Genomic DNA, 18,812 nt, shown 5'->3' with positions numbered 1-18,812 from the left:
AGACAGTACTGAGATATAATTCAGACCAGAGGAGAGGCAGGGTCAGGGAGAGACTGGACCAGACAGTACTGAGATATAATTCAGACCAGAGGAGAGGAGAGGGGTCAGGGAGAGACTGGACCAGACAGTACTGAGATATAATTCAGACCAGAGGAGAGGCAGGGTCAGGGAGAGACTGGACCAGACAGTACTGAGATATAATTCAGACCAGAGGAGAGGCAGGGTCAGGGAGAGACTGGACCAGAGAGTACTGAGATATAATTCAGACCAGAGGAGAGGTCAGGGAGGGACTGGACCAGACAGTACTGAGATATAATTCAGACCAGAGGAGAGGAGAGGCAGGGTCAGGGAGAGAATGGACCAGACAGTACTGAGATATAATTCAGGACCAGAGGAGAAGCAGGGTCAGGAGGGACTGGACCAGACAGTACTGAGATATAATTCAGACCAGAGGAGAGGAGAGGCAGGGTCAGGGAGAGACTGGACCAGACAGTACTGAGATATAATTCGACCAGAGGAGAGGAGAGGCAGGGTCAGGGAGAGACTGGACCAGACAGTACTGAGATATAATTCAGACCAGAGGAGAGGAGAGGCAGGGTCAGGGAGAGACTGGACCAGACAGTACTGAGATATAATTCAGACCAGAGGAGAGAAGAGGCAGGGTCAGGGAGAGACTGGACCAGACAGTACTGAGATATAATTCAGACCAGAGGAGAGGAGAGGCAGGGTCAGGGAGAGACTGGACCAGACAGTACTGAGATATAATTCAGACCAGAGGAGAGGAGAGGCAGGGTCAGGGAGAGACTGGACCAGACAGTACTGAGATATAATTCAGACCAGAGGAGAGGCAGGGTCAGGGAGAGACTGGACCAGACAGTACTGAGATATAATTCAGACCAGAGGAGAGGAGAGGCAGGGTCAGGGAGAGACTGGACCAGACAGTACTGAGATATAATTCAGACCAGAGGAGAGGAGAGGCAGGGTCAGGGAGACACTGGACCAGAGAGTACTGAGCTATAATTCAGACCAGAGGAGAGGAGAGGCAGGGTCAGGGAGAGACTGGACCAGACAGTACTGAGCTATAATTCAGACCAGAGGAGAGGCAGGGTCAGGGAGAGACTGGACCAGACAGTACTGAGCTATAATTCAGACCAGAGGAGAGGCAGGGTCAGGGAGAGACTGGACCAGACAGTACTGAGATATAATTCAGACCAGAGTAGAGGCAGGGTCAGGGAGGGACTGGACCAGACAGTACTGAGATATAATTCAGACCAGAGGAGAGGCAGGGTCAGGGAGAGACTGGACCAGACAGTACTGAGATATAATTCAGACCAGAGGAGAGGAGAGGCAGGGTCAGGGAGAGACTGGACCAGACAGTACTGAGATATAATTCAGACCAGAGGAGAGGAGAGGCAGGGTCAGGGAGAGACTGGACCAGACAGTACTGAGATATAATTCAGACCAGAGGAGAGGCAGGGTCAGGGAGAGACTGGACCAGACAGTACTGAGCTATAATTCAGACCAGAGGAGAGGCAGGGTCAGGGAGAGACTGGACCAGACAGTACTGAGCTATAATTCAGACCAGAGGAGAGGCAGGGTCAGGGAGAGACTGGACCAGACAGTACTGAGATATAATTCAGACCAGAGTAGAGGAGAGGCAGGGTCAGGGAGAGACTGGACCAGACAGTACTGAGATATAATTCAGACCAGAGGAGAGGAGAGGCAGGGTCAGGGAGAGACTGGACCAGACAGTACTGAGATATAATTCAGACCAGAGGAGAGGCAGGGTCAGGGAGAGACTGGACCAGACAGTACTGAGATATAATTCAGACCAGAGGAGAGGCAGGGTCAGGGAGAGACTGGACCAGACAGTACTGAGATATAATTCAGACCAGAGGAGAGGCGGGGTCAGGGAGAGACTGGACCAGACAGTACTGAGATATAATTCAGACCAGAGTAGAGGCAGGGTCAGGGAGAGACTGGACCAGACAGTACTGAGATATAATTCAGACCAGAGGAGAGGAGAGGGTCAGGGAGAGACTGGACCAGACAGTACTGAGATATAATTCAGACCAGAGGAGAGGAGAGGGTCAGGGAGAGACTGGACCAGACAGTACTGAGATATAATTCAGACCAGAGGAGAGGCAGGGTCAGGGAGAGACTGGACCAGACAGTACTGAGCTATAATTCAGACCAGAGGAGAGGAGAGGCAGGGTCAGGGAGAGACTGGACCAGACAGTACTGAGATATAATTCAGACCAGAGGAGAGGAGAGGCAGGGTCAGGGAGAGACTGGACCAGACAGTACTGAGCTATAATTCAGACCAGAGGAGAGGAGAGGCAGGGTCAGGGAGAGACTGGACCAGACAGTACTGAGATATAATTCAGACCAGAGGAGAGGCAGGGTCAGGGAGGGACTGGACCAGACAGTACTGAGATATAATTCAGACCAGAGGAGAGGAGAGGCAGGGTCAGGGAGAGACTGGACCAGACAGTACTGAGATATAATTCAGACCAGAGGAGAGGCAGGGTCAGGGAGAGACTGGACCAGACAGTACTGAGATATAATTCAGACCAGAGGAGAGGCAGGGTCAGGGAGAGACTGGACCAGACAGTACTGAGATATAATTCAGACCAGAGGAGAGGAGAGGCAGGGTCAGGGAGAGACTGGACCAGACAGTACTGAGATATAATTCAGACCAGAGGAGAGGAGAGGCAGGGTCAGGGAGAGACTGGACCAGACAGTACTGAGATATAATTCAGACCAGAGTAGAGGAGAGGCAGGGTCAGGGAGAGACTGGACCAGACAGTACTGAGATATAATTCAGACCAGAGGAGAGGCAGGGTCAGGGAGAGACTGGACCAGACAGTACTGAGATATAATTCAGACCAGAGGAGAGGCAGGGTCAGGGAGAGACTGGACCAGACAGTACTGAGATATAATTCAGACCAGAGGAGAGGAGAGGCAGGGTCAGGGAGAGACTGGACCAGACAGTACTGAGATATAATTCAGACCAGAGGAGAGGAGAGGCAGGGTCAGGGAGAGACTGGACCAGACAGTACTGAGATATAATTCAGACCAGAGGAGAGGAGAGGGTCAGGGAGAGACTGGACCAGACAGTACTGAGATATAATTCAGACCAGAGGAGAGGAGAGGGTCAGGGAGAGACTGGACCAGACAGTACTGAGATATAATTCAGACCAGAGGAGAGGAGAGGGTCAGGGAGAGACTGGACCAGACAGTACTGAGATATAATTCAGACCAGAGGAGAGGAGAGGCAGGGTCAGGGAGAGACTGGACCAGACAGTACTGAGATATAATTCAGACCAGAGGAGAGGAGAGGCAGGGTCAGGGAGAGACTGGACCAGACAGTACTGAGATATAATTCAGACCAGAGGAGAGGAGAGGCAGGGTCAGGGAGAGACTGGACCAGACAGTACTGAGATATAATTCAGACCAGAGGAGAGGCAGGGTCAGGGAGAGACTGGACCAGACAGTACTGAGATATAATTCAGACCAGAGGAGAGGAGAGGCAGGGAGAGACTGGACCAGACAGTACTGAGATATAATTCAGACCAGAGGAGAGGCAGGGTCAGGGAGAGACTGGACCAGACAGTACTGAGATATAATTCAGACCAGAGGAGAGGCAGGGTCAGGGAGAGACTGGACCAGACAGTACTGAGATATAATTCAGACCAGAGGAGAGGCGGGGTCAGGGAGGGGAGGGAAGAGAACGGAGGTTAGGGAGGGACTTACTTCAGCCTGGATGCCAGACGCTTCAGGGAGAGGAAACGGTCCTGATTCTGGGCCAGGCATAGAGAGCCTGTTTTCACGTAGCCTGGAACAAACACACACACACATCAGTACTGCCAAGTCACGAGTCATCTCATGTTAAACCACACAAGGCAACGCCCTGCCATACTCTCTTGACTTTGGCACACAACTAAATACCACTGGTAAATCTGTTCTCTACACCAGACTAAATACCACTGGTAAATCTGTTCTCTCACCAGACTAAATACCACTGGTAAATCTGTTCTCTCACCAGACTAAATACCACTGGTAAATCTGTTCTCTCACCAGACTAAATACCACTGGTAAATCTGTTCTCTCACCAGACTAAATACCACTGGTAAATCTGTTCTCTACACCAGACTAAATACCACTGGTAAATCTGTTCTCTCACCAGACTAAATACCACTGGTAAATCTGTTCTCTACACCAGACTAAATACCACTGGTAAATCTGTTCTCTCACCAGACTAAATACCACTGGTAAATCTGTTCTCTACACCAGACTAAATACCACTGGTAAATCTGTTCTCTACACCAGACTAAATACCACTGGTAAATCTGTTCTCTCACCAGACTAAATACCACTGGTAAATCTGTTCTCTACACCAGACTAAATACCACTGGTAAATCTGTTTTCTTCACCAGACTAAATACCACTGGTAAATCTGTTCTCTCACCAGACTAAATACCACTGGTAAATCTGTTCTCTCACCAGACTAAATACCACTGGTAAATCTGTTCTCTCACCAGACTAAATACCACTGGTAAATCTGTTCTCTACACCAGACTAAATACCACTGGTAAATCTGTTCTCTCACCAGACTAAATACCACTGGTAAATCTGTTCTCTCACCAGACTAAATACCACTGGTAAATCTGTTCTCTCACCAGACTAAATACCACTGGTAAATCTGTTCTCTACACCAGACTAAATACCACTGGTAAATCTGTTCTCTACACCAGACTAAATACCACTGGTAAATCTGTTCTCTCACCAGACTAAATACCACTGGTAAATCTGTTCTCTACACCAGACTAAATACCACTGGTAAATCTGTTTTCTCACAAGACTAAATACCACTGGTAAATCTGTTTTCTTCACCAGACTAAATACCACTGGTAAATCTGTTCTCTCACCAGACTAAATACCACTGGTAAATCCAGTTTCTACACAAACTGAACCAGCATGTGAGAAGAGGAGGGGGAAGCACTGGTTGGATACAGCCAGTCACATGACCTCATAGATAATGTATAATAATTGATTCAACAACCAAAACAACTGGCTAAAACACAATCAGAAGATAAGCCACACAGCAAAGACATTTACATAAACCACAGCAAAGACATTTACATAAACCCATTTAGGTACGTTGAAACAGAGTGGACCTGTACTGTAGAGAGGAGTAGAGTCATACTAACCTGCTTTCAGAGACATTCACTGATAAGGAGTTAGCATGTTAGCACAAATGGATCGGAAACCAGGCTAGAGTCATACTGTAGGCATGTTAGTACAAATGGAGTGGAAACCAGGCTAGAGTAAAACTGTAGGCATGTTAGTACAAATGGAGTGGAACTCAGGCTAGAGTCATACTGTAGGCATGTTAGTAGGAATGGAAACCAGGCTAGAGTAAAACTGTAGGCATGTTAGTACAAATGGAGTGGAACTCAGGCTAGAGTCATACTGTAGGCATGTTAGCACAAATAGAGTGGAACTCAGGCTAGAGTCATACTGTAGGCATGTTAGCACAAATGGAGCGGGAACTCAGGCTAGAGTCATACTGTAGGCATGTTAGCACAAATGGAGTAGAACTCAGACTAGTCATACTGTAGGCATGTTAGCACAAATGGAGTGGAACTCATGCTAGTCATACTGTAGGCATGTTAGCACAAATAGAGTGGAACTCAGGCTAGAGTCATACTGTAGGCATGTTAGTACAAATGGAGCGGAACTCATGCTAGTCCATAGTGTAGAAGTCCATCCCACCTGTCTTGACCCCAGTCTCCTCCTCCAGGTGTTCATACAGGGAGTTGGAGTAGTCAGCCATTTTACACTCAATGGAGATGGGCTTGGCCACGCTGACGATCCCAGCACACAGCCTGGTGGTGCCAGCGCCTAGCCTAGCACACAGAGACATGAGGACATGGTTAGGTACAGCACCTAGCCTAGCACACAGAGAGATGACAACATGGTTAGGTACAGCACCTAGCCTAGCACACAGAGACATGAGGACAACATGGTTAGGTACAGCACCTAGCCTAGCACACAGAGAGATGACAACATGGTTAGGTACAGCACCTAGCCTAGCACACAGAGAGATGACAACATGGTTAGGTACAGCACCTAGCCTAGCACACAGAGACATGACAACATGGTTAGGTACAGCACCTAGCCTAGCACACAGAGACATGAGGACATGGTTAGGTACAGCACCTAGCCTAGCACACAGAGAGATGACAACATGGTTAGGTACAGCACCTAGCCTAGCACACAGAGACATGACAACATGGTGAGGTACAGCACCTAGCCTAGCACACAGAGACATGAGGACAACATGGTTAGGTACAGCACCTAGCCTAGCACACAGAGACATGATAACATGGCTAGGTACAGCACCTAGCCTAGCACACAGAGACATGACAACATGGTTAGGGACAGCACCTAGCCTAGCACACAGAGACATGAGGACAACATGGTTAGGTACAGCACCTAGCCTAGCACACAGAGAGATGACAACATGGTTAGGTACAGCACCTAGCCTAGCACACAGAGACATGACAACATGGTTAGGTACAGCACCTAGCCTAGCACACAGAGAGATGACAACATGGTTAGGTACAGCACCTAGCCTAGCACACAGAGAGATGACAACATGGTTAGGTACAGCACCTAGCCTAGCACACAGAGAGATGACAACATGGTTAGGTACAGCACCTAGCCTAGCACACAGAGACATGACAACATGGTTAGGTACAGCACCTAGCCTAGCACACAGAGAGATGACAACATGGTTAGGTACAGCACCTAGCCTAGCACACAGAGAGATGACAACATGGTTAGGTACAGCACCTAGCCTAGCACACAGAGAGATGACAACATGGTTAGGTACAGCACCTAGCCTAGCACACAGAGAGATGAGGACAACATGGTTAGGTACAGCACCTAGCCTAGCACACAGAGACAGGACAACATGGTTAGGTACAGCACCTAGCCTAGCACACAGAGACAGGACAACATGGTTAGGTACAGCACCTAGCCTAGCACACAGAGACATGACAACATGGTGAGGTACAGCACCTAGCCTAGCACACAGAGACATGAGGACATGGTTAGGTACAGCACCTAGCCTAGCACACAGAGACATGAGGACATGGTTAGGTACAGCACCCATCCCATAGTAGATCCCATAGTAGATCCCATAGCAGTAAGAAATACCATCTACTTTCCCCCCTGCCTAACACAGATAGTAGATCCCATAGTAGATCCCATAGTAGATCCCATAGCTGTAAGAAATGCCATCTACTTTCCCCCCTGCCTAACACATATAGTAGATCCCATAGTAGATCCCATAGTAGATCCCATAGTAGATCCCATAGCTGTAAGAAATGCCATCTACTTTCCCCCCTGCCTAACACAGATAGTAGATCCCATAGTAGATCCCATAGCTGTAAGAAATGCCATCTACTTTCCCCCCTGCCTAACACAGATAGTAGATCCCATAGTAGATCCCATAGCTGTAAGAAATGCCATCTACCTTCCCCCCTGCCTAACACAGATAGTAGATCCCATAGTAGATCCCATAGTAGATCACATAGTAGATCCCATAGCTGTAAGAAATTCCATCTAATTTCCCCCCTGTCTAACACAGATAGTAGATCCCATAGTAGATCAGATAGTAGATCCCATAGCAGTAAGAAACACCATCTACTTTCCCCCCTGCCTAACACAGATAGTAGATCCCATAGTAGATCCCATAGCAGTAAGAAATACCATCTACTTTCCCCCCTGCCTAACAGAGATAGTAGATCCCATAGTAGATCCCATAGTAGATCCCATAGCTGTAAGAAATGCCATCTACTTCCCCCCCTGCCTAACAGAGATAGTAGATCCCATAGTAGATCCCATAGCTGTAAGAAATGCCATCTACTTTCCCCCCTGCCTAACACAGATAGTAGATCCCATAGTAGATCCCATAGTAGATCCCATAGTAGATCAGACAGTAGATCCCATAGCAGTAGGAAACACCATCTACTTCCCCCCTGTCTAACACAGATAGTAGATCCCATAGTAGATCCCATAGTAGATCCCATAGTAGATCAGACAGTAGATCCCATAGCAGTAGGAAACACCATCTACTTTCCCCCCTGCCTAACACAGATAGTAGATCCCATAGTAGATCACATAGTAGATCACATAGTAGATCACATAGTAGATCCCATAGCAGTAGGAAACACCATCTACTTTCCCCCCTGCCTAACACAGACAGTAGATCCCATAGTAGATCCCATAGTAGATCAGACAGTAGATCCCATAGCAGTAGGAAACACCATCTACTTTCCCCCTGTCTAACACAGACAGTAGATCCCATAGTAGATCAGACAGTAGATCCCATAGTAGATCCCATAGTAGATCCCATAGTAGATCCCATAGTAGATCCCATAGTAGATCCCATAGTAGATCAGACAGTAGATCCCATAGCAGTAGGAAACCCCATCTACTTTCCCCCCTGCCTAACACAGATAGTAGATCCCATAGTAGATCCCATAGCAGATCAGACAGTAGATCCCATAGCAGTAGGAAACACCATCTACTTTCCCCCCTGCCAACACAGACAGTAGATCCCATAGTAGATCCCATAGCAGATCAGACAGTAGATCCCATAGCAGCAGGAAACACCATCTACTTTCCCCCCTGTCTAACACAGACAGAGGATCACAACCCAGCAGGGTGAGTAACGAGACATAAGACTGTGCTTCCGTCTGCTTCCTAGATGTCATCATTGATTACAATAAGGCGTCGTAGGCTAGTCTTTTACTGTATTGGTCTCCCATCACCTGACAAGCCCAGTAAAACAATGACCTCATCAAATCATGACATATTGTCCACCTGCCCACAAATAAAGTGTTATGGAAACATGCACCCCCCTCTTGTACACAGACCACATCATTTAGCCTCTCCTACCTTCCCTGCTCCAATAGTACGATCTCAGTCCAGCCCAGCTTGGCCAGGTGATAGGCCACAGACGTCCCTACGATGCCCCCTCCACAGATCACCACGCGGGCTTGGCTGGGCAGGGGGATGGGCTGCGTGGTCTCTACAGCCGAGGCCAGGCTCCGGGGGGAGCTCCAGATACCCCTAGGCCTGGTCCCCGGAGCCCAGCATCCTGCATGGGCCAGTAGCCTAGGGAGCAGGGCAGGGGACAGAGTCCTGGAGCTCCATACGCAGCTGCAGTGCATGGCTTGGAGGAACCTGGAGAATCAGAACACAACAGGTCTGGAGGATCACAACACAACAGGTCTGGAGGATCACAACACAACAGGCCTGGAGGATCACAACACAACAGGCCTGGAGGATCACAACACAACAGGTCTGGAGGATTACATTAGCAGCAGGTCTGGAGGATCACAACACAACAGGCCTGGAGGATCACAACACAACAGGTCTGGAGGATTACATTAGCAGCAGGTCTGGAGGATCACAACACAACAGGCCTGGAGGATCACAACACAACAGGCCTGGAGGATCACAACACAACAGGCCTGGAGGATCACAACACAACAGGCCTGGAGGATCACAACACAACAGGCCAGGAGGATCACAACACAACAGGCCAGGAGGATCACAACACAACAGGCCAGGAGGATCACAACACAACAGGCCTGGAGGATCACAACACAACAGGCCTGGAGGATCACAACACAACAGGCCTGGAGGATCACAACACAACAGGCCCTGGAGGATCACAACACAACAGGCCTGGAGGATCACAACACAACAGGCCTGGAGGATCACAACACAACAGGCCTGGAGGATCACAACACAACAGGCCTGGAGGATCACAACACAACAGGCCTGGAGGATCACAACACAACAGGCCTGGAGGATCACAACACAACAGGTCTGGAGGATCACAACACAACAGGCCTGGAGGATCACAACACAACAGGTCTGGAGGATCACAACACAACAGGTCTGGAGGATCACAACACAACAGGCCTGGAGGATCACAACACAACAGGCCTGGAGGATCACAACACAACAGGTCTGGAGGATCACAACACAACAGGCCTGGAGGACCACAACACAACAGGCCTGGAGGATCACAACACAACAGGCCTGGAGGATTACATTAGCAGCAGGCCTGGAGGATCACAACACAACAGGTCTGGAGGATCACAACGCAACAGGTCTGGAGGATCACATTAGCAAGCATGCAGACTTGGGTACCAGCTACCACAGCTAACTTTCGTACTGTCTTTCAAACAAGCTACAGCTAGCTAGCGAACTTTAGCTAACGTTAGTTGATCAGCTGGCTCAATGACAACTTGAACTCCTATCACTTCTTGCTAATGCCAAAATGTAAATCTGAAGTTTGCTTGTGTTCGACCTTGGCCCCAAGGAGAACACCCCGATCCAAACGTCTTTGCATTGGTAATACGCTAGCGGCCTGCTTCTTCTGACATTCCTCTTGCTAATGATAATGCTTGTTAGCATTATCATTGTTGGCTAGCTAGCTGCGCACTGGCTAACTGTTTTTCTGTGACATTTGTCCCATACTCTAGGTAGCAAACTCACCGACTCACTCCACTCAAAAAGTAATGATATCTCTATTTGTCTTGCAGCAGATTTCAGTCCTGCGCTTCGATGACAGCAGAACGTTCCAGCCAGACCCTCTACGGCCAAACAAACGGCATTGTTTATTTACACCGCCGTGACACCGGCAAGAAAAACGAACTACTTCCGTGTCGCGGGTTTTTTGAAATCTTTCAGAATAATAGTTTCGTCCAGTATACTTTGTAAATTAATAAATATGACAAAAAAAATTGCACACTTATGAATATACACTGAACAAAAATATAAACGAAACAATTTAAACCATTTTACTGAGTTACAGTTCATGTATGGAAATCAGTCAACTGAAATAAATTCATTAGGCCCTAATCTATGGATTTCACATGACTGGGAATACAGATATGCATCTATTGGTCACATATAACCTGTGGCGGCCTGTCATTCAGGGCAGGTGAGTCCCACCTGTTTTGAGACCCACCTGTTGAGCAAAAAAAATTAAAAAAAATCTGTTTTTCATGTTATTTTTTACATTAATACATTTCACATATCAGTTTGCAAACAATGTAAAAAAAAAACACAAAATGTAAGTTAATAAAGCCACATACAAACAACGGTTGCTTCTTGAGTAAGACAGCTCCAAAATACAGGTGTTTCAGCCCAGCTCAGCGCTTTCTGTGGTGGCCGCCCACCACATGCAAACTGATATGTGAAATGTATTTATGTAAAAAATAACATGAAAAACAGATATATATTTTTTTTCAGCCAGCGGAAAAAACAGAGCATAGGGGTTGGTAATGTTCTCTAGTTGCACCGTGATTGGCTCAGTGTTCTGTCACTCATGGGAGACACTATATCGCCGCAAAATCTACAGAGAGAGCTTGAAAATTCAAGCTTGTGGGTGCTGCCATAGATTTACATTAGAAGTGCCCATCCAAGAAGCCTCAAAGTCATTGGCCACAAATAAAATGATATCAAATCACGTTATATCTACAGCAGCTTTAATTGGACTTTCAAAATCTTAGCCAGCAAGCTAGACAAGTGGCCATCATCACGAATCCACAATCTACTGGCAAATCCTTTTCAAACCTTTTCGTAGGAGAAATTATAGATTTTAAAAAACGTATCGGTGGTCATCGGCCATTGGACATAAACATTATACATGAAGTTGGAAATCACCAAATCTACAGTGAGGGATTTGGAAGGAATCTTTTATTTGTTTTTTGTTGTATTTTTTAATTATCTATATTTACTTAATACTTATTTTTCTTAAAACTGCGTTGTAAGTAAGTATTTCACCTGTTGTATTCCGCGAACGTGACAAAGAACATTTGATTTGATCAGTGGCTAACTGCAAGTGTTGCAAAGCAATCACTAGCTTGCTATTCAGTGGAGAGGTTGTGTGGTCCAAGTCTGAGTTTAAGGGTCTCTTTTCCAAGCTTAAATAGATAAACATTCACATGCAACACTATGGGCCAGAAAAGGGTGAATACATTGGCCACGCTGTCAACCTAGTACGACTTCTCCCGCTTTCAAAACAACTGGAAACTTGAAACTTGGGGGGGGGAACGAGCTCCGACTGGGAAAATACGTTTTGAATCGAACTCGGAATTCCAATTCGGGAACTTGGGCCTCTTTCTAGATCTCCGACCTGAAGATCACTGACGCCATGATTCCACCTTTTATATTTTTTAGTTCCCAGTTGTTTTGAAAGCACCATACATCTAGAGAAGGCCAGACTTTGATGACAAAATTTGCCCACAAGAAGAACAGCTGCGCCACCTTCCTGTTCAAGTGAGCACAGCACAACAAGATGAGTCCAAAAATATATTGTATTCTGCTGCATAAATGATGTAATATGCCAGGGAGATATGTCCCTTCCCCCTCATAAGTTAGCCTACTGTTCTGACATGGTGGTGCACATGTAGCCTGTTTAGAGAAATGTCATCATCGAGTATTGTAAGAGCTTTCATTGTCTACTTATATGCCCCCTTTATTTATCCTACTATTCTGACTTGGTGTACAGGGAGAACACTGTATGAACAGCCCATGTTCTGAATTCTGTCGCTGTACATTTCAAAAGTGCTGAACAAATAGCTATATCGACTACGTCCGTCCTAGCTCGCTCATTGTCTTAATCGAAATTACGGATGGCCTCTTATCCGCTCATCGTTCCCTTATGCCATAGTTTGTACATCTCAATTGTCAGTGAAACCACATTTGTTTAAACAAGTCAGCAATATCAGCTATGTTTTTTAGAAGGCAGTAAATGAGGCTGAATGAACTGTTTCGCTAACAGACAAGGCTCCGCTGATAGCCAGGTGTAGCGGTGGTAAGGATTCACTCCATGGTGCTGAAAAGATAGCTCTGCTGTTGGGACAGCTTTATGTAGGCCCTAACAGTTTGTGGGCACCGTTTGTCACTGTTATAGTGCAATGCATGTATTGTTTAGTGTTGTGTAGCAGCTTTGCTGGCATGCATTAATTTTTTATTTTATTTTGCCCCACCAAGATATACATGTTAAAATCACCACTGCCTAAAACCAGTCAGTATCTGGTGTGACCACCATGCAGCGCGACACATCTCCTTCACATCTCACATCTCAACACATCTCCTTCACATTGAGTCGATCAGGCTGTTGATGGTGTCCTGTGGAATGTTGTCCCACTCCTCTTCAGTGGCTGTGAGAAGTTGCTGGATATTGGCGGGAACTGGAACACGCTGTCGTACACGTCGATCCAACAGCGGAGGCTCCTCAGAGGAGGACCTCCTCAGTGAATTTATAAAACATTTAAAAAGTTATCCTTTTTAGATAAAACTACACTAAATATATATCACGTCACCAAATAATTGATTAAAACAAACTGTTTTGCAATGTCTGGGTAATTTGTTCTTAACTGACTTGTCGAGTTAAATAAAGGTTAAATAATCCAATATGAAAAACATACTAAACATCGTGTAATGCAAATAGGCTAATTAACAATGGGATTTTAAAGTGTTTTCTAAAGTTGATTACAATTATACCAATAATATTATATTATTACTAATTGTAGCATTAAATATTTTTGGGTTTACTGTTAACACGATAACTAGTAATCATTACTTTTAATGCTGCTAACAATAATGTCAGTGCTATATTAGTTTTGCCATAAATGCTCTTTTTTATATATTGTTAAACAAAATTTAAAATCTGCTGACATTTCCAGATAAACAGTAACTAATTTCGACCTTTTTTATTAATTTTCACCATCTTCATTGCGGGACATTTATTTTGAAGGAAAATTGCCAAGGTCAGGGCATTATTCTTGCAAGGTCTCGCTTATTCTTGCTGGCGGAACGGAGATAATGTTTACCATCCCATCGCCGCTGCGTGAACAGGATCTTCACGAAACGTCACTGGTCATTACAGTACTAGTAACATGTCATAAAATGTGCACATTTGTTATTTGTTTCGATACATTAATATTGTGCCAGTTATGAGGAAAGGAGAGACTGCTCTTATCCAGTTGTCTTCAATAAAAAACATCTGTTGGAAATACATTGCTTTTCTATCGCATGACACCAACAGTCATTCTGAAATACCCAACATGAGGACACACCACGATGTAAAAATCTGCAGACAATTTTATTAAACTGACAAAATGTTCATCTGTACAGCAAAAAAAAGCACAATGTAAAATCTCAATATTACATCGTGGCATAATCTGAACAAAAACTATAACAGCAGATCCATAACTTTATACACAAAGAAAATTACAAAAACTGGTCATCATCATCATCATCATCATCAGTCCAAAGAAGTCTCACTTCAAAGCGGCAAAAACAGACAGGAGGAATAGAGCCAAGTGTTGCTGAAGCAGTAGGAAGGTCCTCTGGCTCCCGGAGAGCAGAGGTGCTTGGTGTCCCTCTCATGCTGTCCAAACGGTCTCACACGGAGGGTCTCGGTGTCCAGACTCAACCCCTCGTTTCACTCTGTTCCAGGGTTGAGATGTGGAGGATGGTGGTGCCAGATTGACAACAGGGCCAGTTCTAGGCCAAGATGACCTCTTAAGGGGCCTAATGTTACTCTTTAGGGTCCAAGGCCCTTATGTTATGTTCAGAGGTAGACTGGCTCTGGACGACAAAACTCCTCCCTAAACATGAATCAGATTCTCAAATGCGATACAGTTCTAGAAACATAAACCCCTTTACTTTCAGATCACATCGAAATAATTTCACAAATGCAAAATACACATGTACTGTACACCAGTGGTGTAAAGTACTTAAGTAAAAATACTTTAAAGTACTACTTAAGTAGTTTTTCGGGTATCTGTACTTTATTTATATTTTTACAACTTTTACGTCACTACATTCCGAAAGAAAATGTACTTTTTACTCCATACATTTTCCCTGACACCCAAAAGTACATTTTGAATGCTTAGCAGGACAGGAAAAATGGTCTAATTTACATACTAATCAAGAGAACATGGTCCTCCCTACTGCCTCTGATCTGGTGGACTCACTAAACACACATGCTTAGTTTGTAAATTATGTCTGTAAATAAATTTAAAAAACCAGAAAATGCTGCCGTCTGGTTTGCTTAAAATGAAATAATTTTAAATGATTTATACTTTTACTTTTGATACTTAAGTATATTTTAGCAATTATATTTACTTTTATACTTATGTATATTTAAAACCAAATACTTTTACTCAAGTAGTATTTCACTGTGTGACTTTCACTTTTACTTGAGTCATTATCTATTAAGGTATCTTTACTTTTACTCAAGTATGAGAATTTAGTATTTTGTACACTGCTTTGAGCAGCTCTATCACAGTTGCAGCCGACAGTATATTTCAGTGACAGCATGTTTCCTGGCGGCCTGCTTCCATTACACACAGGTGTTAGGCGCATGCTAGATATCTAATTAGCACAGGTGGTGTCTCTGTGGTCCGTCAACACGCGCTGTAACATGGATTCATTTCAACTGGATACAGCAGATCATCTAGATGACAGCATCAACAGAGAAAAAACCTCCCTCCACTAACACCATCTGATTCCTAATTAAAAGATGGAAAAACTTTTGAAATAAATAGGGTTCTCATTTTCAGTTTATTTTTGAAATAATTTAAATTATTGAATTGGAATTTAAGTTTATTTCCTGAATTGACCGACATTCAATTGGAATGGATCCCGACAGGCCCCTGACCTCTGACCTCTGTGGAGCAGGACAGATTGAGGATGCACCCCAAAATGCACCTTGTTCCCTACATAGTGCACTACCTTTTGACCACTACCCCATAAGGCCCTGGTCAAAAGTAGTGCAGTTAATAGGGAGGCATTTATGACGGACACAGAACCACTTCTCTATCCAATGTTACCAGCTAGTAGCTATAACAGGACCCTTGTACTGTAGGGACGTTGTGGACGTAAACACATTAGAAAAACAACCTGACAAAACACACCATCATTATCACAGTCAAAACAACCAGCTCAGGAAGCAGAAGAAACATATTTACAATCAACAGGAACTGTTGGTAAAGGGTACTGTTGACCAGGGCCCATAGGGTAAAGGGTACACTACTGTTGACCAGGGCCCATAGGGTAAAGGGTACACTACTGTTGACCAGGGCCTATAGGGTAAAGGGTACACTACTGTTGACCAGGGCCCATAGGGTAAAGGGTACACTACTATTGACCAGGGCCCATAGGGTAAAGGGTACACTACTGTTGACCAGGGCCCATAGGGTAAAGGGTACACTACTGTTGACCAGGGCCCATAGGGTAAAGGGTACACTACTGTTGACCAGGGCCCATAGGGTAAAGGGTACACTACTATTGACCAGGGCCCATAGGGTAAAGGGTACACTACTGTTGACCAGGGCCTATAGGGTAAAGGGTACACTACTGTTGACCAGGGCCCATAGGGTAAAGGGTACACTACTGTTGACCAGGGCCTATAGGGTAAAGGGTACTGTTGACCAGGGCCCATAGGGTAAAGGGTACACTACTGTTGACCAGGGCCTATAGGGTAAAGGGTACACTACTATTGACCAGGGCCCATAGGGTAAAGGGTACACTACTGTTGACCAGGGCCCATAGGGTAAAGGGTACACTACTGTTGACCAGGGCCCATAGGGTAAAGGGTACACTACTGTTGACCAGGGCCCATAGGGTAAAGGGTACACTACTGTTGACCAGGGCCCATAGGGTAAAGGGTACACTACTGTTGACCAGGGCCCATAGGGTAAAGGGTACACTACTGTTGACCAGGGCCCATAGGGTAAAGGGTACACTACTGTTGACCAGGAACCATAGGGTAAAGGGTACACTACTGTTGACCAGGGCCCATAGGGTAAAGGGTACACTACTGTTGACCAGGGCCCATAGGGTAAAGGGTACACTACTGTTGACCAGGGACCATAGGGTAAAGGGTACACTACTGTTGACCAGGGCCCATAGGGTAAAGGGTACACTACTGTTGACCAGGGCCTATAGGGTAAAGGGTACACTACTATTGACCAGGGCCCATAGGGTAAAGGGTACACTACTGTTGACCAGGGCCCATAGGGTAAAGGGTACACTACTGTTGACCAGGGCCCATAGGGTAAAGGGTACACTACTGTTGACCAGGGCCTATAGGGTAAAGGGTACACTACTATTGACCAGGGCCCATAGGGTAAAGGGTACACTGCTATTGACCAGGGTCCATAAGGTAAAGGGTACACTACTGTTGACCAGGGCCCATAGGGTAAAGGGTACACTACTGTTGACCAGGGCCTATAGGGTAAAGGGTACACTACTATTGACCAAGGCCCATAGGGTAAAGGGTACACTACTGTTGACCAGGGCCCATAGGGTAAAGGGTACACTACTGTTGACCAGGGCCTATAGGGTAAAGGGTACACTACTATTGACCAGGGCCCATAGGGTAAAGGGTACACTACTATTGACCAGGGTCCATAAGGTAAAGGGTACACTACTGTTGACCAGGGCCCATAGGGTAAAGGGTACACTACTGTTGACCAGGGCCTATAGGGTAAAGGGTACACTACTATTGACCAGGGCCCATAGGGTAAAGGGTACACTGCTATTGACCAGGGTCCATAAGGTAAAGGGTACACTACTGTTGACCAGGGCCCATAGGGTAAAGGGTACACTACTGTTGACCAGGGCCTATAGGGTAAAGGGTACACTACTATTGACCAAGGCCCATAGGGTAAAGGGTACACTACTGTTGACCAGGGCCTATAGGGTAAAGGGTACACTACTATTGACCAGGGCCCATAGGGTAAAGGGTGCACTACTGTTGACCAGGGCCCATAAGGTAAAGGGTACACTACTATTGACCAAGGCCCATAGGGTAAAGGGTACACTACTGTTGACCAGGGCCTATAGGGTAAAGGGTACACTACTATTGACCAGGGCCCATAGGGTAAAGGGTACACTACTATTGACCAGGGTCCATAAGGTAAAGGGTACACTACTGTTGACCAGGGCCCATAGGGTAAAGGGTACACTACTGTTGACCAGGGCCTATAGGGTAAAGGGTACACTACTATTGACCAGGGCCCATAGGGTAAAGGGTACACTGCTATTGACCAGGGTCCATAAGGTAAAGGGTACACTACTGTTGACCAGGGCCCATAGCGTAAAGGGTACACTACTATTGACCAGGGCCCATAGGGTAAAGGGTACACTACTGTTGACCAGGGCCCATAGGGTAAAGGGTACCCTACTGTATACCCTTCAGGGTCAGTTTTAGGATCAGTAGGACCAACAGTATCCTGCTTCAGGAGGTCGTTCAGGGCCAGTTTTAGGATCAGTAGGACCAACAGTATCCTGCTTCAGGAGGTGGTTCAGGGCCAGTAGGACCAACAGTATCCTGCTTCAGGAGGTGGTTCAGGGCCAGTTTTAGGATCAGTAGGACCAACAGTATCCTGCTTCAGGAGGTCGTTCAGGGCCAGTTTTAGGACCAGTAGGACCAACAGTATCCTGCTTCAGGTGGTGGTTCAGGGCCAGTTTTAGGGCCAGTAGGACCAACAGTATCCTGCTTCAGGAGGTGGTTCAGGGCCAGTAGGACCAACAGTATCCTGCTTCAGGAGGTGGTTCAGGGCCAGTTTTAGGACCAGTAGGACCAACAGTATCCTGCTTCAGAAGGTGGTTCAGGGCCAGTTTTAGGATCAGTAGGACCAACAGTATCCTGCTTCAGGAGGAGGTTCAGGGCCAGTTTTAGGACCAGTAGGACCAAC

At 46.0% G+C, this 18,812-nt stretch overlaps 1 protein-coding gene across 1 annotated transcript; it reads right to left on the bottom strand.

Annotated features, from left to right (window-relative positions):
* Positions 1 to 3,756: 3,756 nt before the first annotated feature.
* LOC120040009 (pyruvate dehydrogenase phosphatase regulatory subunit, mitochondrial-like) lies at positions 3,757 to 10,718 on the bottom strand (the record flags this gene model as incomplete). Its single annotated transcript, XM_038985330.1, has 4 exons — positions 10,588 to 10,718; positions 8,974 to 9,261; positions 5,779 to 5,912; positions 3,757 to 3,838 (listed from the first exon to the last, which is right to left on the bottom strand). Coding segments are annotated over exons 2-4 (491 nt in total), but the record flags the coding sequence as incomplete, so codon positions are not given.
* Between the last annotated feature and the right edge of the window lie 8,094 nt (positions 10,719 to 18,812).

This window comes from Salvelinus namaycush, unplaced genomic scaffold (genome assembly GCF_016432855.1).
Source record: "Salvelinus namaycush isolate Seneca unplaced genomic scaffold, SaNama_1.0 Scaffold3196, whole genome shotgun sequence".
Lineage (NCBI taxonomy): Eukaryota > Metazoa > Chordata > Actinopteri > Salmoniformes > Salmonidae > Salvelinus > Salvelinus namaycush.
Note: the sequence above shows the minus strand (reverse complement) of the source record. Positions and strands in the feature narration are given on the sequence as shown.